The following is a 26,754-nucleotide window of genomic DNA, read 5'->3' as shown; positions in this document are numbered from 1 at the left end:
TTCCCTCTCACTAAACCTTTCTTTCTCCAACATTCCTGGGATCTGATTTGTGTCCTCATTTGTGAAGACAGAACCAAAGTATGTATTCAATTGCTCAGCCATTTCTTTGTCCCTTATTATGCATTCCCCTGTTTCTGTCTGTAGGGGGGCTACATTTCTCTTTACCAATCTCTGTCTCTTCACATACCTATCGAAACTCTGAGTGTCAGTCTTCATGTTCCCTGCAAGCTTCCTTTCGTACTGTACATTCCCCATTTTAATCAATCCCTTTGTCCTTCTTTGCTGAATTCTAATCTGCTCCCAATCCTCAGACCGATTATTTTTTCTTGGCCAATCTGTATTCTTCTTACTTGGATTGGATTCTATTTTTAATTTCCTTTGTAAAACCCAGCCTGTCCAGATAGAACCCACGGTAGAATCCATCCTCTCCAGTCCTCTGGTATGTCTTCTGAGTCTAAGGAAGACTGTAAAATTCTGGCCACCACCTCTGCATCCCAGAGGATGGCGGCAGTGTAGAGGGAGCTTTACTCTGTATCTAACCCCGTGCTGTACCTGCCCTGGGAGTGTTTGATGGGGACAGTGTAGAGGGAGCTTTACTCTGTATCTAACCCCGTGCTGTACCTGCCCTGGGAGTGTTTGATGGGGACAGTGTAGAGGGAGCTTTACTCTGTATCTAACCCCGTGCTGTACCTGCCCTGGGAGTGTTTGATGGGGACAGTGTAGAGGGAGCTTTCCTCTGTATCTAACCCCGTGCTGTACCTGCCCTGGGAGTGTTTGATGGGGACAGTGTAGAGGGAGCTTTACTCTGTATCTAACCCCGTGCTGTACCTGTCCTGGGAGTGTTTGATGGGGACAGTGCAGAGGGAGCTTTACTCTGTATCTAACCCTGTGCTGTACCTGTCCTGGGAATGTTTGATGGGGACAGTGTAGAGGGAGCTTTACTCTCTATCTAACCCCGTGCTGTACCTGTCCTGGGAGTGTTTGATGGGGACAGTGTAGAGGGAGCTTTACTCTGTATCTAACCCCGTGCTGTACCTGCCCTGGGAGTGTTTGATGGGGACAGTGTGGAGGGAGCTTTACTCTGTATCTAACCCCGTGCTGTACCTGTCCTGGGAGTGTTTGATGGGGACAGTGTAGAGGGAGCTTTACTCTGTATCTAACCCTATGCTGTACCTGTCCTGGGAGTGTTTGATGGGGACAGTGTAGAGGGAGCTTTACTCTGTATCTAACCCCGTGCTGTACCTGTCCTGGGAGTGTTTGATGGGGACAGTGTGGAGGGAGCTATACTCTGTATCTAACCCCGTGCTGTACCTGTCCTGGGAGTGTTTGATGGGGACAGTGTAGAGGGAGCTTTACTCTGTATCTAAACCCGTGCTGTACCTGTCCTGGGAGTGTTTGATGGGGACAGTGTAGAGGGAGCTTTACTCTGTATCTAACCCCGTGCTGTACCTGTCCTGGGAGTGTTTGATGGGGACAGTGTAGAGGGAGCTTTACTCTGTATCTAACCCCGTGCTGTACCTGTCCTGGGATTGTTTGATGGGGACAGTGTAGAGAGAGCTTTACTCTGTATCTAATCCCGTGCTGTACCTGTCCTGGGAGTGTTTGATGGGGACAGTGTAGAGGGAGCTTTACTCTGTATCTAACCCCGTGCTGTACCTGTCCTGGGATTGTTTGATGGGGACAGTGTAGAGGGAGCTTTACTCTGTATCTAACCCCGTGCTGTACCTACTGTGGTGAATGTAACATGATAATTCACACTATGGGCGCGATTCTCTGCAAATGCGGAGAGTCGTAAAGGCTGCCGTGAAACTGGCCGTGTTTCACGGCAGCCTCCGCGCCCCTTCCCGGGACCCGATTCTCCCCCCCCCGGTCGGGGCTAGCAGCGTGGCCCCGTGAAGCACGGCATCGCGGGCTTAGCGACCGTCGCTAAGCCCGCGCGCCAAGCGTCACGGCAGCTGACACGCACGATGGCGTCAGCCGCGCATGCGCAGATGACGTCGTCACGCATATGCGTCAAACCTGCGCATGCGCGGGCCGTCATGCCTCTCAGCCGCCCCGCGGACTGATCCTGCGGGGCGGCGGAGGAACAAAGAGTGCGCGGGTATCGGACCCGCTGCCCACGATCGGTGGTGCGGCCGTGCCAATCGGTGCCATGGTTGTCGGGACGGAACTTTGCGGCCGTTTTCACGAACGGTGAGAGCAGGTGTGTTTGCGTTCTAGAAAACGGCCGTAAAGGCCTGGGAACTCGGCCATCGGCCAGGGGAGAATCGCTGCTCGCCGTAAAAAACAGCGAGCAGCGATTCGTATCATGGCGCGGCCGTGGGGGGGGAGAATAGCGGGAGGTCGGGAAAAATGTCGGGAAGGCCCTCACGCTATTCCCCGACCCGTCGTGGGCAGCGGAGCATTGCACCCTATATCTTTGTAAGCGCAGTAGCGTTATCTGACCACAAGGGGGAGTAGCTCTGTATCTTACCCCGTGCTGTAGTGTTTGATGGGGGAAGTGTAGAGGGAGCTTTACTCTGTATCTAACCCCGTGCTGTACCTGTCCTGGGAGTGTTTGATGGGGACAGTGTAGAGGGAGCTTTACTCTGTATCTAACCCTGTGCTGTACCTGTCCAGGGAGTGTTTGATGGGGACAGTGTAGAGGGAGCTTTACTCTGTATCTAACCCTGTGCTGTACCTGTCCTGGGAGTGTTTGATGGGGACAGTGTAGAGGGAGCTTTACTCTGTATCTAAACCCGTACTGTACCTGTCCTGGGAGTGTTTGATGGGGACAGTGTAGAGGGAGTTTTACTCTGTATCCAACCCCGTGCTGTACCTTTCCTGGGAGTGTTTGATGGGGACAGTGTAGAGGGAGCTTTACTCTGTATCTAACCCCGTGATGTACCTGTCCTGGGAGTGTTTGATGAGGACAGTGTAGAGGGAGCTTTACTCTGTATCTAAACCCGTGCTGTACCTGCCCTGGGAGTGTTTGATGGGGACAGTGCAGAGGGAGCTTTACTCTGTATCTAACCCCGTGCTGTACCTGTCCTGGGAGTGTTTGATGGGGACAGTGTAGAGGGAGCTTTACTCTGTATCTAATCCCGTGTTGTACCTGTCCTGGGAGTGTTTTTTGGGGGCAGTGTAGAGGGAGCTTTACTCTGTATCTAACCCCATGCTGTACCTTTCCAGGGAGTGTTTGATGGGGACAGTGTAGAGGGAGCTTTACTCTGTATCGAACCCCGTGCTGTACCTGCCCTGGGAGTGTTTGATGCGGACAGTGTAGAGGGAGCTTTACTCTGTATCTAACCCCGTGCTGTACCTGTCCAGGGAGTATTTGATGGGGACAGTGTAGACGGAGCTTTACTCTTTATCGAACCCCGTGCTGTACCTGTCCTGGGAGTGTTTTTTGGGGCAGTGTAGAGGGAGCTTTACTCTGTATCTAACCCCGTGCTGTACCTGTGCTGGGAGTGTTTGATGGGGGCAGTGTAGAGAGAGCTTTGCTCTGTATCTAACCCCGTGCTCCACCTGTCCTGGGAGTGTTTGATGGGGACAGTGTAGAGGGAGCTTTACTCTGTATCTAACCCCGTGCTGTACCTGTGCTGGGAGTGTTTGATGGGGGCAGTGTAGAGAGAGCTTTGCTCTGTATCTAACCCCGTGCTCCACCTGTCCTGGGAGTGTTTGATGGGGACAGTGTAGAGGGAGCTTTACTCTGTATCTAACCCCGTGCTGTACCTGTTCTGGGAGTGTTTGATGGGGGCAGTGTAGAGAGAGCTTTACTCTGTATCTAACCCCGTGCTGTACCTGTTCTGGGAGTGCTGATGGGGACAGTGTAGAGGGAGGTTTACTCTGTATCTAGCCCCGTGCTGTACCTATCCTGGGAGTGTTTGATGGGGACAGTGTAGAGGGAGCTTTACTCTGTATCTAACCCCGTGCTGTACCTGTCCTGGGAGTGTTTGATGCGGACAGTGTACAGGGAGCTTTACTCTGTACCTAACCCCGTGCTGTACCTGTCCTGGGAGTGTTTGATGGGGACAGTGTAGAGGGAGCTTTACTCTGTATCTAACCCCGTGCTGTACCTGTCCTGGGAGTGTTTGATGGGGACACTGTAGAGGGAGCTTTACTCTGTATCTAACCCCGTGCTGTACCTGTCCTGGGAGTGTTTGATGGGGACACTGTAGAGGGAGCTTTACTCTGTATCTAACCCCGTGCTGTACCTGTTCTGGGAGTGTTTTTTGGGGGCAGTGTAAAGAGTGCCTTCGAGAATTTTACAGAATTGTTCCGATTTGAAACAGGCTATTAGGCCTGTGGTGTCTGCACCTGCTCTCAGAATGGACAATTCAGCTTGTGCTATTCTCTCACAGTCACCCAGAACCGTGCACATTCCTCCATTTCACATTTTCATTCCTTTTGAGGGTCTTGAATGAACTTCTTCTTTTCAGACAGATCATTCCAGACTTTCCTGTGAACAATATTCCAGCTGAGGGCTAACTAGTGTCTTGTGTAAGTTCAGCACAATCCCATTGCTCCTGTACTCTCTGTCCTGATTAATAAAGCTCTGAACACTCTCTGCTTTATTAACGGCTCTCTCCACCTGTCCTGCCACCTTCAATGATCTCTGCACAGATACACCCAGCTCCCTCTGCTCCGATGCCCCTTTTTTGAATTTCAACCCTTAACTTTGTTTTGTCTCCCCCTGTTCTTCCCACCAAAATGCATCACCTGACACTTCTCCGCATTGAACCTCATCGACCACCTATCTGTCCACTCCACCAACTTGTCCATGTCGATTTGAAGTCCTCCTCATTAAGATCATTAATATACATAAGGAAAAGCAAGGGTCCCAATATTGACCCCTGGTCACACCACTAAAACCTTCCTCCCGCCCCCCATGTCTTTCCAAATAAATCAACTTGGCCTTTGAGTGGCATTCCCGGGCTGGCTTATTCCACCAATGTCCCCGGATATTGGGAACGACGGTGCGGTCCATATTTATGAACTTTCTCTCACTGGGATCAGTTCAGCCTGGATGGCACAGAATCACACAGTGCAGAGCAGGCCCTTCGGCCCAGTAAGTCTGTACCGACATGTGACCTGCCACTTGCCAGCACTTGGCCCATAGCCTTGAACGTTATGAGGTGCCAAGTATTCATCCAGGTACTTTTTAAAGGATGTGAGGCAACCCGCCCCTACCACCCTCCCAGTCAGAGCGTTCCTGACAGTCACCACCCTCCCAGGCAGTGTGTTCCTGACCGTCACCACCCTCCCAGGCAGTGTGTTCCTGACCGTCACCACCCTCCCAGGCAGTGTGTTCCTGACCGTCATCACCCTCCCAGGCAGTGTGTTCCTGACCGTCACCACCCTCCCAGGCAGTGCGCTCCTGACCGTCACCACCCTCCCAGGCAGTGTGTTCCAGCCTCTCCCACCCTCCCAGGCAGTGTGTTCCAGCCTCTCCCACCCTCCCAGGCAATGTGTTCCTGACCATCGCCACCCCCCCAGGCAGTGTGTTCCTGACCGTCACCACCCTCCCAGGCAGTGCGTTCCAGACCATCACCACCCTCCCAGGCAGTGTGTTCCTGACCGTCACCACCCTCCCAGGCAGTGCGTTCCAGACCATCACCACCCTCCCAGGCAGTGTGTTCCAGACCGTCACCACCCTCCCAGGCAGTGTGTTCCAGACCCTCTCCCACCCTCCCAGGCAGTGTGTTCCTGACCGTCACCACCCTCCCAGGCAGTGTGTTCCTGACCATCACCACCCTCCCAGGCAGTGTGTTCCTGACCGTCACCACCCTCCCAGGCAGTGTGTTCCTGACCGTCACCACCCTCCCAGGCAGTGTGTTCCTGACCATCACCACCCTCCCAGGCAGTGTGTTCCTGACCCTCTCCCACCCTCCCAGGCAGTGTGTTCCTGACCGTCACCACCCTCCCAGGCAGTGTGTTCCTGACCATCACCACCCTCCCAGGCAGTGTGTTCCTGACCATCACCACCCTCCCAGGCAGTGTGTTCCAGACCGTCACCACCCTCCCAGGCAGTGTGTTCCTGACCGTCACCACCCTCCCAGGCAGTGTGTTCCTGCCTCTCCCACCCTCCCAGGCAGTGTGTTCCTGACCGTCACCCCCCTCCCAGGCAGTGTGTTCCTGACTGTCACCACCCTCCCAGGCAGTGTGTTCCTGACCGTCACCACCCTCCCAGGCAGTGTGTTCCTGACTGTCACCACCCTCCCAGGCAGTGTGTTCCTGACCGTCACCACCCTCCCAGGCAGTGTGTTCCTGACCGTCACCACCCTCCCAGGCAGTGTGTTCCAGACCCTCACCACCCTCTGGGTAAAAAAGCTTTTCCTCAAATCCCCCCGAACCCCCCCCCCCCCCCCCCCCACCTTGAATTTGTGTCCCCCTCGCGACTGACCCATCAACTAAGGGGAACAGCTATTCCCTATCCACCCTGTCCATGGCCCTCATAATCTTGTCCACCTCAATCAGGTCACCCCTCAGTCTTCTCTGCTCCAGAGCAAACAACCCAAGCCTATCCAACCTCTCTTCATAACTGAAACGTTCCATCCCAGGCAACATCCTGGTGAATCTCCTCTGCACCCCCTCCAGCGCAATCACATCCTTACTGGAATGGGGCGACCAGAATTGCACACAGTGCTCCAGCTGTGGCCTCACCAATTCAACATGACCTCCCTGCTTTTGTAATCTTAGCCTCGATTGATAAAGGCAGCTGTCCCATTTGCCTTTAACACCACCCTACTAACCTGCCCTCCCACCTTCAGAGATCTATGGACTGTGAGGGTCCCTTTGTTCCTCAGAAAATCCCAGTGTCAGGCCATTCATTGAATACTTCCTTGTCACGTTACTCCTTCCAAAGTGCATCACCTCACACTTTTCAGGGTTAAATTCCATCAGCCACTATTCTGCCCATTTGACCATCCCGTCTGTATCTGCCTGTAACCCAAGACTCTCAACCTCATTGTTAACCTCCTGGCCAATTGTCGGGCCATCCGCAAACTTACTGATCCGACCTCCCACATAGACATCTGTGTCATTTATATAAATGACAAACAATAGGGGACCCAGCACAGACCCCTGTGGTACCCCACAGGACACTGGCTTCCAGTCACTAAAGCAGCCGTCTGTCATCACCCTCTGTCTCCTACAGCTAAGCCAGCTTTGAACCCACCTTATCAAGTTCCCCTGGATCCCATGTGAATCAGCCTTCTTTATAAATCTCCCATGTGGGACCTTGTCAAAGGCTTTGCTGAAATCCATGTAAACTACATCAACTGCACTACCCTCATCTACACACCTGGTCACATGCTCAAAATATTCAATCAGATTTGTTAGGCCTGGCCTCCCTCTGACAAAGCTACGCTGACTATTCCTGATCAAACCTTATCTCTCCAAGTGGAGATAGATTCTCTCCTTCAGAATTCTCTCCAATAGTTTCCCACCACTGACGTGATTCTCACTGGTCTGTACTTCACTGGCTTGTCTCTACAACCTTTTTTCCAAAGTGGGACCACATTAGCTGTTCTCCAGTCCTCATCCCGGCTTCCCTAACACGTCCCTATCATCCCGGCTTCCCTAACACGTCCCTATCATCCCGGCTTCCCTAACATGTCCCTATCATCCCGGCTTCCCTAACATGTCCCTATCATCCCGGCTTCCCTAACATGTCCCTGTCATCCCGGCTTCCCTAACACGTCCCTATCATCCCGGCTTCCCTAACATGTCCCTGTCATCCCGGCTTCCCTAACATGTCCCTGTCATCCCGGCTTCCCTAACACGTCCCTATCATCCCGGCTTCCCTAACATGTCCCTATCATCCCGGCTTCCCTAACATGTCCCTGTCATCCCGGCTTCCCTAACACGTCCCTATCATCCCGGCTTCCCTAACATGTCCCTATCATCCCGGCTTCCCTAACATGTCCGTGTCATCCCAGCTTCCCTAACATGTCCGTATCATCCCGGCTTCCCTAACATGTCCCTATCATCCCGGCTTCCCTAACATGTCCCTGTCATCCCGGCTTCCCTAACACGTCCCTATCATCCCGGCTTCCCTAACATGTCCGTGTCATCCCAGCTTCCCTAACATGTCCGTATCATCCCGGCTTCCCTAACACGTCCCTATCATCCCGGCTTCCCTAACATGTCCGTGTCATCCCAGCTTCCCTAACATGTCCGTGTCATCCCGGCTTCCCTAACATGTCCCTATCATCCCGGCTTCCCTAACATGTCCCTGTCATCCCGGCTTCCCTAACATGTCCGTATCATCCCGGCTTCCCTAATATGTCCGTATCATCCCAGCTTCCCTAACATGTCCATGTCATCCCGGCTTCCCTAACATGTCCGTGTCATCCCGGCTTCCCTAACATGTCCCTATCATCCCGGCTTCCCTAACATGTCCCTATCATCCCGACTTCCCTAACATGTCCCTGTCATCCCAGCTTCCCCAACACGTCCCTATCATCCCGGCTTCCCTAACATGTCCGTGTCATCCCGGCTTCCCTAACATGTCCCTATCATCCCGGCTTCCCTAACATGTCCGTGTCATCCCGGCTTCCCTAACATGTCCCTATCATCCCGGCTTCCCTAACATGTCCGTGTCATCCCAGCTTCCCTAACATGTCCCTATCATCCCGGCTTCCCTAACATGTCCCTATCATCCCGGCTTCCCTAACATGTCCCTATCATCCCGGCTTCCCTAACATGTCCGTATCATCCCGTCTTCCCTAACATGTCCGTGTCATCCCGGCTTCCCTAACACGTCCCTATCATCCCGGCTTCCCTAACATGTCCCTATCATCCCGGCTTCCCTAACATGTCCGTGTCATCCCAGCTTCCCTAACATGTCCGTGTCATCCCGGCTTCCCTAACATGTCCCTATCATCCCGGCTTCCCTAACATGTCCCTGTCATCCCGGCTTCCCTAACATGTCCGTATCATCCCGGCTTCCCTAACATGTCCGTATCATCCCGGCTTCCCTAACATGTCCGTATCATCCCAGCTTCCCGAACATGTCCCTATCATCCCAGCTTCCCTAACATGTCCGTGTCATCCCGGCTTCCCTAACATGTCCGTGTCATCCCGGCTTCCCTAACATGTCCCTATCATCCCGGCTTCCCTAACATGTCCCTGTCATCCCAGCTTCCCCAACACGTCCCTATCATCCCGGCTTCCCTAACATGTCCGTGTCATCCCGGCTTCCCTAACATGTCCGTGTCATCCCAGCTTCCCTAACATGTCCCTATCATCCCGGCTTCCCTAACACGTCCCTATCATCCCGGCTTCCCTAACATGTCCCTATCATCCCGGCTTCCCTAACATGTCCCTGTCATCCCAGCTTCCCCAACACGTCCCTATCATCCCGGCTTCCCTAACATGTCCCTATCATCCCGGCTTCCCTAACATGTCCCTATCATCCCGGCTTCCCTAACATGTCCCTGTCATCCCGGCTTCCCTAACATGTCCCTATCATCCCGGCTTCCCTAACATGTCCGTATCATCCCGGCTTCCCTAACATGTCCCTATCATCCCGGCTTCCCTAACATGTCCCTATCATCCCGGCTTCCCTAACATGTCCCTATCATCCCAGCTTCCCTAACATGTCCCTATCATCCCGGTTTCCCTAACATGTCCGTGTCATCCCAGCTTCCCTAACATGTCCCTATCATCCCGGCTTCCCTAACATGTCCCTATCATCCCGGCTTCCCTAACATGTCCCTATCATCCCAGCTTCCCTAACATGTCCCTATCATCCCGGCTTCCCTAACATGTCCCTATCATCCCGGCTTCCCTAACATGTCCCTATCATCCCGGCTTCCCTAACATGTCCCTATCATCCCGGCTTCCCTAACATGTCCCTATCATCCCAGCTTCCCTAACATGTCCCTATCATCCCAGCTTCCCTAACATGTCCCTATCATCCCAGCTTCCCTAACATGTCCATGTCATCCCAGCTTCCCTAACATGTCCGTGTCATCCCGGCTTCCCTAACATGTCCCTATCATCCCGGCTTCCCTAACATGTCCCTATCATCCCGGCTTCCCTAACATGTCCCTATCATCCCGGCTTCCCTAACATGTCCCTATCATCCCGGCTTCCCTAACATGTCCCTATCATCCCGGCTTCCCTAACATGTCCATGTCATCCCAGCTTCCCTAACATGTCCATGTCATCCCAGCTTCCCTAACATGTCCCTATCATCCCGGCTTCCCTAACATGTCCCTATCATCCCGGCTTCCCTAACATGTCCCTATCATCCCAGCTTCCCTAACATGTCCCTATCATCCCAGCTTCCCTAACATGTCCCTATCATCCCAGCTTCCCTAACATGTCCCTATCATCCCGGCTTCCCTAACATGTCCGTATCATCCCGGCTTCCCTAACATGTCCGTGTCATCCCGGCTTCCCTAACATGTCCGTGTCATCCCGGCTTCCCTAACATGTCCGTATCATCCCAGCTTCCCTAACATGTCCCTGTCATCCCGGCTTCCCTAACATGTCCGTGTCATCCCGGCTTCCCTAACATGTCCGTATCATCCCAGCTTCCCTAACATGTCCGTGTCATCCCAGCTTCCCTAACATGTCCGTATCATCCCGGCTTCCCTAACATGTCCCTATCATCCCGGCTTCCCTAACATGTCCCTATCATCCCGGCTTCCCTAACATGTCCCTATCATCCCAGCTTCCCTAACATGTCCCTATCATCCCAGCTTCCCTAACATGTCCCTATCATCCCAGCTTCCCTAACATGTCCCTATCATCCCGGCTTCCCTAACATGTCCGTATCATCCCGGCTTCCCTAACATGTCCGTGTCATCCCGGCTTCCCTAACATGTCCGTGTCATCCCGGCTTCCCTAACATGTCCGTATCATCCCAGCTTCCCTAACATGTCCCTGTCATCCCGGCTTCCCTAACATGTCCGTGTCATCCCGGCTTCCCTAACATGTCCGTATCATCCCAGCTTCCCTAACATGTCCGTGTCATCCCAGCTTCCCTAACATGTCCGTGTCATCCCGGCTTCCCTAACATGTCCGTATCATCCCAGCTTCCCTAACATGTCCGTGTCATCCCAGCTTCCCTAACATGTCCCTGTCATCCCAGCTTCCCTAACATGTCCCTATCATCCCAGCTTCCCTAACATGTCCCTATCATCCCAGCTTCCCTAACATGTCCCTATCATCCCGGCTTCCCTAACATGTCCGTATCATCCCGGCTTCCCTAACATGTCCGTGTCATCCCGGCTTCCCTAACATGTCCGTGTCATCCCGGCTTCCCTAACATGTCCCTGTCATCCCGGCTTCCCTAACATGTCCGTGTCATCCCAGCTTCCCTAACATGTCCCTATCATCCCGGCTTCCCTAACATGTCCGTATCATCCCGGCTTCCCTAACATGTCCGTGTCATCCCGGCTTCCCTAACATGTCCGTATCATCCCAGCTTCCCTAACATGTCCCTGTCATCCCGGCTTCCCTAACATGTCCGTGTCATCCCGGCTTCCCTAACATGTCCGTATCATCCCAGCTTCCCTAACATGTCCGTGTCATCCCAGCTTCCCTAACATGTCCGTGTCATCCCGGCTTCCCTAACATGTCCGTATCATCCCAGCTTCCCTAACATGTCCGTGTCATCCCAGCTTCCCTAACATGTCCGTGTCATCCCGGCTTCCCTAACATGTCCGTATCATCCCAGCTTCCCTAACATGTCCCTGTCATCCCGGCTTCCCTAACACGTCCCTATCATCCCGGCTTCCCTAACATGTCCCTATCATCCCGGCTTCCCTGCAGCTAATTTTTGCTCCAATGAGCATCGATTGGCTGCAGGTGGATGTTCTGTCGCTCACTCAGTTGGAAGCCCTGTCTGGGAGAGCTGCCGGCCAATCAGGTTGCCCGGCAACAGGACCGCAGTAGAGGAAAGAGGAACTGCCCCAACCTGCCTGAGCCAGGGGATAAGGTAAGCATTCGGAATGGTCCAGAGTGGGGAGGGTATGGAAGCAATCAGAGTCGCAAGGGAGAGGCCAGTGGGGGTGAGAGATCAGGAGGTCGGGGTGACTGGCTTCCCCCAGTCAGAGGGGGTTTCAGACAGATGCTCAATTAGACCGAGGGCAGGGTCCCCATCTGAGCCCTTGCTGCCCCCGTATCAAATCATTGTGCTGTCTGGATAGGCAGGAACCCAGAAGGAACTCGATTCCTGCAATTCCACACTCCCCCCGCCCCCCCAGCTGCAAAACCGATGGTGGGGGGGGGGGGTGTAAAATTCAGGCCCTGGTGTTCTGACACAAACTCTCATCTCTTTCTCATGCCTTTGTGATTTGGAACACTTTTTAAGATTCAGTTTCTTTGAGCTGACTCGTGTGTACAATACTTTCCAAAGAGCTTCTGGAATACCATGTTTCTTATTCCCTTAACAGGAAACAACATTTACATCACGAGCTTAGCTGGCTTCATTCACATGAATTCTGTGCTACTCTTTCTATATTTATCTTCCTGTCTGCATCTGTGTGCTGATCACCATTTCCCTGCAGCTCCCCTTTAACAATTGAAGATCCCCGAGATAATTTTGAGAAATTTCTAATTATCCTTCCTGTTCTGCTGCCCAGTGAAAGGTCATCACATCTTCCTAAGTGCTTGTGATTTGCCTTCTGTGTTCCTTATACTATTACATTCAAATTCCTCTAAACATCAACATTTATTTATTTCACACCTTTAAAAAATATTCTGTTTTTCTGTTCTTTCCATAGTGGATAACCTCACACGCTTCCAAATTATATTCCATCTTCTTGCCCGGTCAATCTGTCCATACCTCGCTGCAGCCTCTTTGTGTCTTCCTCACAACTTACATTCTCACCTGGTTTTGTATCATCAGCAAACTTGGATGAATTACTCTCAGACTCTTTGTTAATATAGACAGTAAATAGCTACAGAATCCTCTCGTTACAACTTTAATTTCTGTCCATTAACCAATCCTCTATCAATGCTAATATATCACCTCCAATTGTGAGCTCTTATCTTGAGTATAGACATTTTGTTTGGGCCCTCATCAAATGCCTTTTGGAAATCCAAGTATACTATATCTACTGGTTCCCCTAGATTTACTGTGCTAGTTACATTCCTATTTCCTATTACATTTGTCAAACACAATTTCCCTTTTGTTAAACCATGTTGACTTTCTGATCAAGCCATTACTTTCTAAATGCCTTCTTAAGATTTATTTCATAACTGGATGGCACAGTGGTTAGCATTGCTGCCCCTCAGCGCCAGCGGCCTGGGTTCAATTCTGGCCTTGGGTGACTGTGTGGAGTTTGAACTTTCTCCCCGTGTCTGCGTGGGTTTCCTCCGGATTCTCCGGATTCCTCCCAAAGATGTGCCGGTTAGGTGGCTTGGCCACGCCAAATTACCCCCTAGTGTCCAAAAGGGGCTGTGGCGGGCAGGGACAGTCACTATGCTCCCTGTGAACATCGTACCTCAGTGTCAGCCAGAACCTTCTGTCCAGAAGTGGAGGAGAGTGGGAAATTAGTGTCCCTGTAACACTAATGTTGAACAGGAATATCTTTGAGACCGACTAATAGTATCCTGTTTGTTAGGATACCGACTAGACTCCAACATTTGTTAGGGTACCGAAAGAGAACCCCAAAAAACTTTTCAATTTGTAAAACTGTGAGGAAAGAATACTTTGCCCCGGGAGTGATGACTCTGACCAATAGTCATCTTTTATAGAACATAGAGAAATACAGCACAGAGCAGGCCCTTCGGCCCACCATGTTGTGCCGATTTTTTGTCCTAGGTTAAGAACAAATCAATCTACACCCCCTCATTCTACCGTAATTCATGTACCTATCTAATAGCCGCTTGAAGGTCCCTAATGTTTCCGACTCAACTACTTCCACAGGCAGTGCATTCCATGCCCCCACTACTCTCTGGCCTTTATTGGTAGAGGGATTGAGTTCCGGAGCCATGAGGTCATGTTGCAGCTGTACAAAACTCTGGTACGGCCGCATTTGGAGTATTGCGTACAGTTCTGGTCGCCTCATTATAGGAAGGACGTGGAAGCTTTGGAACGGGTGCAGAGGAGAGTTACCAGGATGTTGCCTGGTATGGAGGGAAAATCTTATGAGGAAAGGCTGATGGACTTGAGGTTGTTCTCGTTAGAGAGAAGAAGGTTAAGAGGTGACTTAATAGAGGCATACAAAATGATCAGCGGGTTAGATAGGGTGGACAGTGAGAACCTTCTCCCGCGGATGGAGGTGGCTAGCACGAGGGGACATAGCCTTAAATTGAGGGGTAATAGATATAGGACAGACGTCAGAGGTAGGTTTTTTACGCAAAGAGTGGTGAGGCCGTGGAATGCCATACCTGCAACAGTAGTGACCTCGCCAACATTGAGGGCATTTAAAAGTTTATTGGATAAGCATATGGATGATAATGGCATAGTGTAGGTTAGGTGGCCTTTAGTTTTTGACTTCCCATGTCGGTGCAACATCGTGGGCCGAAGGGCCTGTACTGCGCTGTATCATTCTATGTTCTATGTTCTATCCCCTCTATATCTTCCACCATTCACCTTAAATTTATGTCCCCTTGTAATGGTGTGTTCCACCCGGGGAAAAAGTCTCTAACTGTCTACTCTATCTATTCCCCTGATCATCTTATAAACCTCGATCAAGTCACCCCTCATCCTTCTCCGTTCTAGTGAGAAAAGGCCTAACACCCTCACCTTTCCTCGTAAGACCTACTCTACATTCCAGGCAACATCCTGGTAAATCTCCTTTGCACCTTTTCCAAAACTTCCACATCCTTCCTAAAATGAGGCGACCAGAACTGCACACAGTACTCCAAATGTGGCCTGACCAAGGTTTTGTTCAGTTGTACAGGGGCTGATTTAGCACACTGGGCTAAATCGCTGGCTTTTAAAGCAGACCAAGTCAGGCCAGCAGCACGGTTCGATTCCTGTACCAGCCTCTCCGAACAGGCGCCGGAATGTGGCAACGAGGGGCTTTTCACAGTAACTTCATTGAAGCCTCCTTGTGACAATAAGCGATTTTCATTTCATTTTCATTTCAGTTGCATCATCACCTCACAGCTTTTAAATTCAATCCGTCTGCTAATGAACGCTAGCACACTATAGGCCTTCTTCTCAGCTCTATCCACTTGAGTGATAACTTTCAAAGAACTATGAACATAGACCCCAAGATCTCTCTGCTCCTCCACGTTGCCAAGAACCCTCCCATTAACCATGTATTCCGCATTCATATTTGTCCTTCCAAAATGGACAACCTCACACTTTTCAGAGTTAAACTCCATCTACCACTTCTCAGCCCAGCTCTGCATCCTATCTATGTCTCTTTGCAGCCGACAACAGCCCTCCTCACTATCCACAACTCCACCAATCTTCGCATTGTCTGCAAATTTACTGACCCACCCTTCAACTCCCTCATCCAAGTCATTAATGATAATCACAAACAGGAGAGGACCCTGAACTGATCCCTGTGGAACGCCACTGGTAACTGGGCTCCAGGCTGAATATTTGCCATCCACCACCACTCTCTGACTTCTATCGGTTAGCCAGTTCGTTATCCAACTGGCCAAATTTCCTACTATCCCATGCCTCCTTACTTTCTGCACAAGCCTACAATGGGGAACCTTATCAAATGCCTTACTAAAATCCATGTACACCACATCCACTGCTTTACCTTCATCCACATGCTTGGTCACCTCCTCAAAGAATTCAATAAGACTTGTAAGGCAAGACCTACCCCTCACAAATCCGTGCTGACTATCCCTAATCAAGCAGTCTTTCCAGATGCTCAGAAATCCTATCCCTCAGTACCCTTTCCATTATTTTGCCTACCACCGAAGTAAGACTAACTGGCCTGTAATTCCCAGGGTTATCCCTATTCCCTTTTTTGAACAGGGGCACAACGTTTATCATTCTCCAATCCCCTGTTGACAGTGAGGAAGAAAAGATCATTGCCAACGGCTCTGCAATTTCATCACTTGCTTCCCATAGAATCCTTGGATATATCCCGTCAGGCCCGGGGGACTTGTCTAGCCTCAAGTTTTTCAAAATGCCCAACACATCTTCCTTCCTAACAAGTATCTCCTCGAGTTTACCAGTCTGTTTCACACTGTCCTCTCCAACAATATGGCCCTTCTCATTCAAAATACTGAAGAAAAGTACTTGTTCAAGACCCCTCCTATATCTTCAGACTCAATATACAATCTCCCGCTACTGTCCTTGATCGAGCCTACCCTCGCTCTAGTCATTCTCATATTTCTCACATATGTGTAAAAGGCCTTGGGGTTTTCCTTGATCCTACCTGCCAAAGATTTTTCATGCCCTCTCTGAGCTCTCCTAATCCCTTTCTTCAGTTCCCTCCTGGCTATCTTGTATCCCTCCAGCGCCCTGTCTGAACCTTGTTTCCTCAGCCTTACATAAGTCTCCTTCTTCCCCTTAACAAGACATTCAACCTTTCTTGTCAACCATGGTTCCCTCACTCGACCATCTCTTCCCTGCCTGACAGGGACATACATATCAAGGACACGTAGCATCTGTTCCTTGAACAAGTTCCACATTTCAATTGTGTCCTTCCCTGACAGCCTATGTTCCCAACTTATGCACTTCAGTTCTTCTCTGATGGCATCGTATTTACCCTTCCCCCAATTGTAAACCTTGCCCTGTTGCACGCACCTATCCCTCTCCATTACTAAAGTGAAAGTCACAGAATTGTGGTCACTACCTCCAAAATGCTCCCCCACTAACAAATCTATCACTTCCCCTGGTTCATTACCAAGTATCAAATCCAATATGGCCTCCCCTCTGGTCAGACAATCTACATACTGTGTCAGAAAAGCTTCCTGGACACACTGCACAAACACCACCCCATCCAAACTATTTGATCTAAAGAGTTTCCACTCAATATTTGGGAAGTTGAAGTCGCCCATGACTACTACCCTGTGACTTCTGCACCTTTCCAAAATCTGTTTCCCAATCTGTTCCTCCACATCTCTGCTGCTATTGGGGGGCCTATAGAAAACTCCCAACAAGGTGACTGCTCCTTTCCTATTTCTGACTTCAACCCATACTACCTCAGTAGGCAGATCCCCCTCGAACTGCCTTCTGCAGCTGTTATACAACAGTAACAAATAATCCATGGCATTTCCTGGCATCTCTTTACTCAAAGTCCTGCTTCTTAATCACAGATCTATTTTAAATAGGACAGTGCAGAAGAGGTCACTGTCTTGGTCCAGTCTCTAAGTCACAGATTTTAATGAAATTAATGAAAACAATGCCAACCCCCCCCCCCCCCCCCCCCCACCTCTTTACCTCTTTTACCATCCTCCCTAATCTTGTTGAAACATCTATAACCAGGAACCTCCAACAACCATTTCTGCCCCTCTTCTATCCAAGTTTCCATGATGGCCACCACATCGTAGTCCCAAGTACCGATCCATGCCTTAAGTTCACCCACCTTATTCCTGATGCTTCTTGCATTAAAGTATACACACTTCAACCCATCTCCTTGCCTGCAAGTACTCTCCTTTGTCAGTGTTACCTTCCCCACTGCATCACTACGTGCTTTTGCGTCCTGAATATCGGCTTCCTTAGTTGCTGGACTACAAATCCAGTTCCCATTCCCCAGCCAAATTAGTTTAAACCCTCCCGAAGAGTACTAGAAAACCTCCCCCCCAGGATATTGGTGCCCCTCTGGTTCAGATGCAACCCGTCCTGCTTGTACAGGTCCCACCTTCCCCAGAATGCGCTCCAATTATCCAAATACCTGAAGCCCTCCCTCCTACACCATTCCTGCAGCCACGAGTTCAACTGCACTCTCCCTATTTCTAGCCTCGCTATCACGTGGCACCGGCAACAAACCAGAGATGACAACTCTGTCTGTCCTGGCCTTTAACTTCCAGCCTAACTCCCTAAACTCGTTTATTACCTCCACACCCTTTTCCTACCTACGTCGTTGGTACCAATGTGCACCACGACTTCTGGCTGCTCACCCTCCCCCTTAAGGATCTTGAAGACACGGGGCGAAATTCTCCGACCCCCCGCAGGGTCGGAGAATCGCCCAGGACTGGCGAAAATCCCGCCCCGCTGTGGCCGGAATTCTCCGCCATCCAGGGAATTGGCGGGGGCAGGAATCACGGCCCGCCGATTGGCGAGCCCCCCGCGGCGATTCTCCGGCCCGTGATGGGCCGAAGTCCCGCCGCCGTGGTTTGAACCACCTCTGGTGGTGGCGGGATTGGCGGCGCGAGTGGGCTCCCCGGGTCCTGGGGGGGGCACGGGGCGATCGGACCCCGGAGGGTGCCCCCACGGTGGCCACGCCCGCGATCGGAGCCCACCAATCGGCGGGCGGGCCTGTGCTGTGGGGGCACTCTTTTTCTTCCGCCGCCGCCACGACATCCACCATGGCGGAGACGGAAGAGACCCCCTCTACCTCGCATGCGCCGGTGGTGACGTCAGCCCCAGCTGACGCACCGGCGCATGCGTGAACCGGCGAAGGCCTTTCGACCAGCCCTGGCGCCGGGGGGCGAGCGTCAAAGGCCGTTGGTGCCAGTCGGCGTGGTGCCAATCGCTCCGGCACGTGCCTAGCCCCTCAATGTGAGGGCTTGGCTCCTAAAGGTTCGGAGAATTCCGCACCTTTGGGGAGGTCCGACGCCGGAGTGGTTGGCGCCACTCCAACACACCAGGACCCCCCCCGCCCCACCGGATAGAGGAGAATCCCACCCCTTATCAGAGACGTCACGGGTCCTGACAACGGGAGCCAACAAACCATCCGAGAGTCTCGCCCGTGCCCACAGAACCGCCTGTCTGTACCTCTAACTATTGAGTCCCCTATAACTCGCGCTCTCCTAATCTCCCCCTTCCCTTCTGAGACCCAGAGCCGGACCTCGTGCCACAGACCCGGTCACTGCAGCCTGATGGGTAATTCCCCCCCTCAACAGTATCCAAAGCGGTATACGTATTGTTGAGAGGAACAACCACAGGGGATCCCTGCACTGACTGCTTCCTCCTCTTCCCACCTCTAACTGGCTGCTCACCCTCTACCTTTGTTCTCAGGAGTAACTATGTCCCTGTAACTTCTATCTATCTCCCCCTCAGCTTCCCGAATGATCCTCAGTTCATCCAGCTCCAGCTCCAGTTCCCTAACACGGTCTGTGAGGAGCTGGAGACGGCTGCCCTTCCTGCAGGTGAAGTCAGCAAGGACACCGGTGGTCTCCCTGACCTCGAACATTCTGCAGGAGGAACATTCCACTGCCCTAGCTGCCATCACCTCTACTTCGTCTCCCAGTAAAAAAGGAAAAAAAAGGAAATAGCTTACCTGCTCACAGCACTGAGTCTTTTTTTTAGGTTAGAGGAGGAGGGAGGGTGGGAGACACTACACGTGTAGTGTCTTGGGTTTCCTCACCGTTCAAATTTATTGGGTAATACAACCTTCCCAGGTCTCCCCACGGCCGACTTCCGGTTTCCTGCTCCGAAAAAGTAAGTTAAAAATCAAGAATTCAGCTTACCTTCCAGCTCTCTCCTCCAAAAATCGCTCTCCTCTCTGCCCGCTCCCCTGGAAGAATGAGAGCAAAACAAACTTTAATTTAGACAGGGAATGAACCATATTAACATCAAAGAAATAGTTTTACATTTAACAGTTAAACAGTTCTCAAATAAAAGGAAACACTTTAACTTACTATCTACATCTGCCATTAATTACAATTATGCAACCCAATGCAGTTCAAATGTCACTTATAAATAAAGTTAACAAAACAGGTTTGTTGCTTATCTGTGTAGCCCATTTGGAGAGAGACCCTTTTTAAGAGCAGACCCTTCTGCTCAAACTATCAGCATTTAGAAAAACTGCAAACTACAGACAGGCCTGGCTCCTTCCATGAATTACATTATCTGTATCCCACGAATATATCCCATCACCTGCTTATCTTGGATGAAAGACAATCCCTCATAAATGATCTACTCTCCAGGGAATCTCTAGCAATCAAAGCAATGTTCCATTAGCCATCAATCTGTAAAAACGTAAATGGTTAAAATCAATCGTGACCTGATCTTTTATGACTCCTTAATTACAACTTTAGTAGACGCACTGCATGTATGTATTTTAAACCAGGGGTTTTCATTACATTACTGGCATAAATACAAAATGAAACGAATAACAATTTTCTCCATTCATCACGTGTCCTACTATTATGTGAGTATTTTTAATGTACATATTTATTGCAGGTGATGCCATTTGTTTATGTTTAAATTTAAGAGTTTATTTATTGGGTTCTGCTAACATCAAGGAGCGAAGGTCGAAGATTAGATTACTACCCTGCAGAGATTTCCCTGATATATTCACTTCTGTGAGTGCAGCTCTTCATTTGGAGCAAGCGACACAGTCAGGCCGACAGTAAATGGATATAGACTCAAAAAGGAAAAACGTGCATGGGTATAGGTGAAGAGCAGAGGGGAGTGGAGCTATTTGGGTAGCTCTTTCAAAGAAAAGGCACGGTGAGCTGAATAGTCTCCTACAACATTACACGACCCCAGTACTGTGGTCCTGACTCTCAAACCCACTGTCTCTTCAAACGCATGGCCGGGTCAGCCTGCTTTCCACATCCCGTTCTGTGTTATCCACACCCCCATGCCTGTTGCATTCATTCTAAGGTTTGTATGGATTCAGTGACAGGAATCCATTCCCACAGGAATATGTAGCATCCAGTCTGCCTCCTCAGGAAGCCTTGTGTCTCCAACCGGCCGCTCCACACCCAGTGACCAATCAGCTTGTGTGGATTTGCTTCTTCTCGATGTGACCCTGAGCAGGCCCCACAGAGAATGAACTCAGAATCTAAAGTTGCCAACTTGGGTTGGACATATTTGGACACTTTCCAAGAAATTGCATCCCACCTGGCCCCCAGACGCACGTTTTTACATCCTCAATATGTTTCATGATTCACCATTTAAAGAAACTGAACCAAGGGCACGGACGTTAATGCCCCTGTATAAGTTCCCACTGCCGTTTCTCACAGCAATATTCAGTCTAAATCCTTGGAGACACGGGCAATCCAGGAGAGTTAGCAGCTACTGCAGCCCCATACTCTCTGTTAATTGTTGTGAGGGAGCTGGGAATGTTTATGTCTTTTTATTGCCTTTACTTTGCATTCAAAGCGTTTTCCGTAATGTGTTAACATTGGGCAGCCCATGTATGTTGATGTATATTGTTCAGCTTCATTGCATCTGTATTATTTGGAATGATGTTTTGCTCTGAATTTTCCTTTATTCACAATGCACGATCTGTTTGATTGCTTTCATTATTCTTTGTTTTCTTTTTTTTGTCTCTTGCCTGTTTCAAGCTTATTTTTTCTTCCCACCAACCAGATGCTCCCATCTCTCCGTCACCCACCATCACCGCCCCATCCTCTCCCTCCACTAGAACAATCACAACCCCCGTTACCATAACAACCAGCACCACCAAACTGTCTGCAGTCTCCAGGGCCCGAGGTACAGTATCAAGCCTGTATTTCTTTCTCAACTAGTTATCTATTTAGCTCAAAGTAGTGAGTAGTTTTTGTAGTTGCTATAGTTAATTTTATTAGTTAATTTTATTATCGTAGCTTATTTATTGACCACAGTTCCAAGCGTGATCCTTCAGAGAGAGACTGGGTAACTGGGGTGATGGGGGGCCGTTGTAAACTAACCCCCCCCTCGAGGGGGAATGGGGCGGGGGGGGGTGGGTTTTTAAATTAACCCCCCTGTCCCTCCCTCGAGGGGGAATGGGGCAGAGTGGGTTTGTAAACTAACCCCCTCCGCGAGGGGGAATGGGGCAGCATGGGTTTGTAAACTAACCACCTCCGTGAGGGGGAATGGGGCGGGGGGGTGGGTTTGTAAACTAACCCCCTCCGCGAGGGGGAATGGGGCAGGGTGGGTTTGTAAACTAACCCCCTCCGCGAGGGGGAATGGGGCAGGATGGGTTTCTAACTTAACCCCCTCCTCGAGGGGGAATGGGGCGGGGGGAGGGGGGGGTTTGTAAACTAACTCCCTCCGTGAGGGGGAATGGGACGGGGGGGTGGGTTTGTAAACTAACCCCCCCCCCCCTCCGTGAGGGGGAATGGGGCAGGGTGGGTTTGTAAACTAACCCCCCCTCGAGGGGGAATAGGGCAGGGTGGGTTTGTAAACTAACCCCCTCCGTGAGGGGGAATGGGGCGGGGTGGGTTTGTAAATTAACCCCCTCCTCGAGGGGGAATGGGGCAGGCTGGGTTTGTAAACTAACCCCCCCCTCGAGGAGTAATGGGGCAGGGTGGGTTTGTAAATTAACCCCCTCCATGAGGGGGAATGGGGCAGGGTGGGTTTGTAAACTAACGCCCCCCTCGAGGGGGAATGGGGCAGGGTGGGTTTGTAAACTAACGCCCCCCTCGAGGGGGAATGGGGCAGGGTGGGATTGTAAACTAACTCCCTCCTCGAGGGGGAATGGGGCAGGGGGGGGTTTCTAAATTAACCCCCTCCTCGAGGGGGAATGGGGCAGGGTGGGTTTGTAAACTAACCCCCCCACCCCCCTCGAGGGGGAATGGGGAAGGGTGAGTTTGTTTTAGAGTCTGTTATTAAAGATGAGATCGCGGTGTATTTGGAAGTGCACGGTAAAATAGGACTGAGTCAGCACGGCTTTGTCAAAGGGAGATAGTGTCTGACAAATCTGTTAGAGTTCTTTGAGGAGGTAACAAGGAAGTTGGACAAAGGAGAAATAGCGGACGTGATTTATTTAGATTTCCAGAAGGCCTTTGACAAGGTGTCGCATAGGAGATTGTTCAATAAGTTAAGAGCCCATGGTGTTCAGGGTAAGATCCTGGCATGGATAGAGGATTGGCTGACTGGCGGAAGGCAGAGAGTGGGGATAAAGGGGTCTTTTTCAGGATGGCAGCCAGTGACTAGTGGTGTGCCTCAGGGGTCTGTGCTGGGACCACAGCTTTTTACAATATACATTAATGATCTGGAAGAAGGTACTGAAGGCACTGTTACTAAGTTTGCAGATGATACAAAGATCTGCAGAGGAACAGATAGTTTTGAGGAAGCAAGGGGGCTGCAGAAGGACTTGGACAGGCTAGGAGAGTGGGCAATGAAGTGGCAAATGAAATACAATGTGGAAAAGTGTGAGGTTATGCACTTTGGAAGGAGGAATCTAGGCATAGACTATTTTCTAAATGGAGAAATGCTTCGGAAATCAGAAGCACAAAGGGACTTGGGAGTCCTTGTTCACGATTCTCTTAAGGTTAATGTGCAGGTTCAGCTGGCAGTTAAGAAGACAAATACAATGTTGGCATTCATGTCAAGAGGGCTAGAATACAAGACCCGGGATATACTTCTGAGGCTGTATAAGGCTCTGGTCAGACCCCATTTGGAGTATTGTGAGCAGTTTTGGGCCCCGTATCTAAGGAAGGATGTGCTGGCCTTGGAAAGGGTCCACAAGAATGATCCCTGGAATGAAGAACTTGTCGTATGAGGAACGGTTGAGGACTCTGGGTCTGTACTTGTTGGGAGTTTAGAAGGATGAGAGGGGATAGAACATAGAACATAGAACAGTACAGCACAGAACAGGCCCTTCGGCCCTCGATGTTGTGCCGAACAATGATCACCCCACTTAAACCCACGTAACCCGTATACCCGTAACCCAACAATCCCCCCATTAACCTTACACTAGGGGCAATTTAGCATGGCCAATCCACCTAACCCGCACATCTTTGGACTGTGGGAGGAAACCGGAGCACCCGGAGGAAACCCACGCGCACACGGGGAGGACGTGCAGACTCCACACAGACAGTGACCCAGCCGGGAATCGAACCTGGGACCCTGGAGCTGTGAAGCATTGATGCTAACCACTGTGCTACCGTGAGGCCCCTATTCTTAATAAGGGATCTTATTGAAACTTACAGGAGACTGCGAGGCCTGGATAGAGTGGACGTGGAGAGGATGTTTCCATTTGTAGGAAAAACTAGAAGCAGAGGACACCATCTCAGACTAAAGGGCCGATCCTTTAAAACAGAGATGAGGAGGAATTTCTTCAGCCAGAGGGTGGTGAATCTGTGGAACTCTTTGCCGCAGAAGGCTGTGGAGGCCAAATCACTGAGTGTCTTTAAAACAGAGATAGATAGGTTCTTAATTAATAAGGGGATCAGGGGTTATGGGGAGAAGGCAGGAGAATGGGGATGAGAAAAATATCAGCCATGATTCAATGGCGGAGCAGACTCGATGGGCCAAGTGGCCTAATTCTGCTCCTATGTCTTATGGTCTTCTGGTTTGTAAACTAACCCCCTCCTCGAGGGGGAATGGGGCAGGGTGGGTGTGTAAATTAACCCTTCTCCGTGGCGATGCGGGGGTACTGCATCGCCACCCTCACCGTCCAGGGCGTAGAGTTCAGCGACTTCCGGCTCTACGTCCTCCCCACCCTCTGCGCTGCTCTGTTACTCGGCCTGGACTTCCAGTGCAACCTCCAAAGCCTAACCCTGAAATTCGGCGGGCCCCTACCACCCCTCACCGTATGCTGCCTCACGACCCTTAAGGTCGACCCGCCTTCCCTGTTTGCAAACCTCACCCCAGATTGCAAACCCATCGCCACCAGGAGCAGACGGTACAGCGCCCAGGACAGGACCTTCATCAGGTCTGAGGTCCAGCGGCTGCTGCGGGAAGGTATCATCGAGGCCAGCAACAGCCCCTGGAGAGCCCAAGTGGTAGTAGTAAAGACTGGGGAGAAACACAGGATGGTCATTGACTACAGTCAGACCATCAATTGGTACACGCAGCTTGACGCGTACCCCCTCCTTCGCATATCTGATATAGTCAATCAGATTACGCAGTACCGGGTCTTCTCGACAGTGGGCCTGAAATCTGCCTACCACCAGCTCCCCACCCGCAAGGTGGACCGCAAATACACTGCGTTCGAAGCAGATGGCCGCCTCTATCATTTCCTTAGGGTTCCCTTCGGTGTCACTAATGACACCAGGGGCTGGTTTAGCTCACTCGGCTAAATCGCTGGCTTTTAAAGCAGACCAAGCAGGCCAGCAGCACGGTTCAATTCCCGTACCAGCCTCCCCGAACAGGCGCCGGAATGTGGCGACTAGGGGCTTTTCACAGTAACTTCATTGAAGCCTACTCGTGACAATAAGCGATTTTCATTTCATTTCATTTCATTTCATAATGGGGTCTCGGTTCCAACATGAGATGGACCGAATGGTTGACCGGTACGGGCTGCGGGCCACCTTCCCATACCTAGATAACGTCACCATCTGCGGCCACGACCAGCAGGACCACAACGCTAACCTTCTCAAATTTCTCCAAACTGCCAAACTCCTTAACCTCACGTACAATAAGGAGAAGTGCGTGTTCCGCACCAACCACTTCGCCATTCTTAGCTAGGTTGTGGAAAATGGAGGTCTAGGGCCCGATTCCGACCGCATGCGCCCCCTCCTGGAACTCCCCCTCCCCCACTGCCCCAAGGCCTTGAAACGCTGCCTCGGGTTTTTCTCCTATTATGCCCAGTGGGTCCCTAATGATGCGGACAAGGCCTGCCCGCTCAACCATTCCACAATTTCCCCCTGATGGCTGAGGCCCACCAGGCCTTCAACCGTATCAAGGCAGACATCGCCAAGACCGCGATGCACGCAGTCGACGAGACCCTCCCCTTCCAAGTCGAGAGCGATGCATCAGACGTCGCTCTGGCCTCCAGCCTCAACCAGGTAGGCAGGCCCGTGGCATTCTTTTCCCGCACCCTCCATGCCTCCGAACTTCGACACTCCTCTGTCGAAAAGGAGGCCCAAGCCATCGTGGAAGCTGTGCGGCATTGGAGGCATTACCTGGCCGGCAGGAGATTCACTCTCCTCACTGACCAACGGTCGGTAGCCTTCATGTTCAACAACACGCAGCGGGGCAAGATCAAAAATGATAAAATCTTAAGGTGGAGGATCGAGCTCTCCACCTAAAATTACGAGATTTTGTATCGCCCCAGGAAGCTCAACGAGCCCCCAGACGCCCTATTCCGAGGTACATGTGCCAGCGCACAAGTGGACCGACTCCGGGCCCTACACGATGGTCTCTGTCACCCAGGGGTCACTCGGTTCTTTCACTTCAAAAAGGCCCGCAACCTGCTCTACTCCATTGAGGAGGTCAGGACCGTCACCAGGGACTGCCAGGTATGTGCCGAGTGAAAGCCGCACTTCTACCGGCCAGACCGAGTGCACCTGCTGCCTCTCTCACCCCTTTGAACACCTCAGCACGGACTTCAAAGGGCCCCTCCCCTCCACCGACTGAAACACGTACTTCCTGAACGTGGTCGATGAATACTCCCGATTTCCCTTTGCCATCCCATGCCCTGATATGACATCTGCCACGGTCATTAAAGCACTAAACAGCATCTTCGCCCTCTTCGGTTTCACCGCTTATGTCAACAGTGACCGAGGATCCCCCTTTATGAGCGATGAGCTGCGTCAGTTCCTGCTCAGCAAGGATATTGCCTCAGGCAGGGCGGCCAGCTACAACCCCCGGGGAAACAGGCAGGTAGAGAGGGAGAATGGGACGGTCTGGAAGGCCGTCCTGCTGGCCCTGCGGTCCAAGAATCTCCCGGCTTCCCGCTGGCAGGAGGTCCTCCCCGACGCATTTCACTCCATTCGATCGCTGCTCTGCACTGCGACTAATGAAACCCCCCATGAATGTCTCCTTGCCTTCCCCAGGAAGTCCACCTCCGGGGTTTCACTCCCAACGTGGCCGGCAGCTCCTGGACCCGTCCTCCTTTGCAAATACGT

General features: G+C 51.3%; 1 protein-coding gene across 6 annotated transcripts in view; it reads left to right on the top strand.

The window, feature by feature from the left end:
• The window catches only part of cadm2b (cell adhesion molecule 2b), a 1,840,301-nt gene that overhangs the window by 1,765,899 nt on the left and 47,648 nt on the right, over positions 1-26,754 (top strand). For all 6 annotated transcript variants that reach the window (XM_038801311.1, XM_038801316.1, XM_038801313.1 and 3 more), the window contains one exon: positions 21,347-21,469. In XM_038801311.1, the coding sequence (XP_038657239.1) occupies positions 21,347-21,469 (123 nt within the window). The remainder of the gene's footprint in view (positions 1-21,346; positions 21,470-26,754) is intronic.

This window comes from Scyliorhinus canicula, chromosome 7 (assembly GCF_902713615.1).
Source record: "Scyliorhinus canicula chromosome 7, sScyCan1.1, whole genome shotgun sequence".
Classification (NCBI taxonomy): Eukaryota; Metazoa; Chordata; class Chondrichthyes; order Carcharhiniformes; family Scyliorhinidae; genus Scyliorhinus; species Scyliorhinus canicula.
This window is presented reverse-complemented; position numbering and strand designations above follow the sequence as displayed.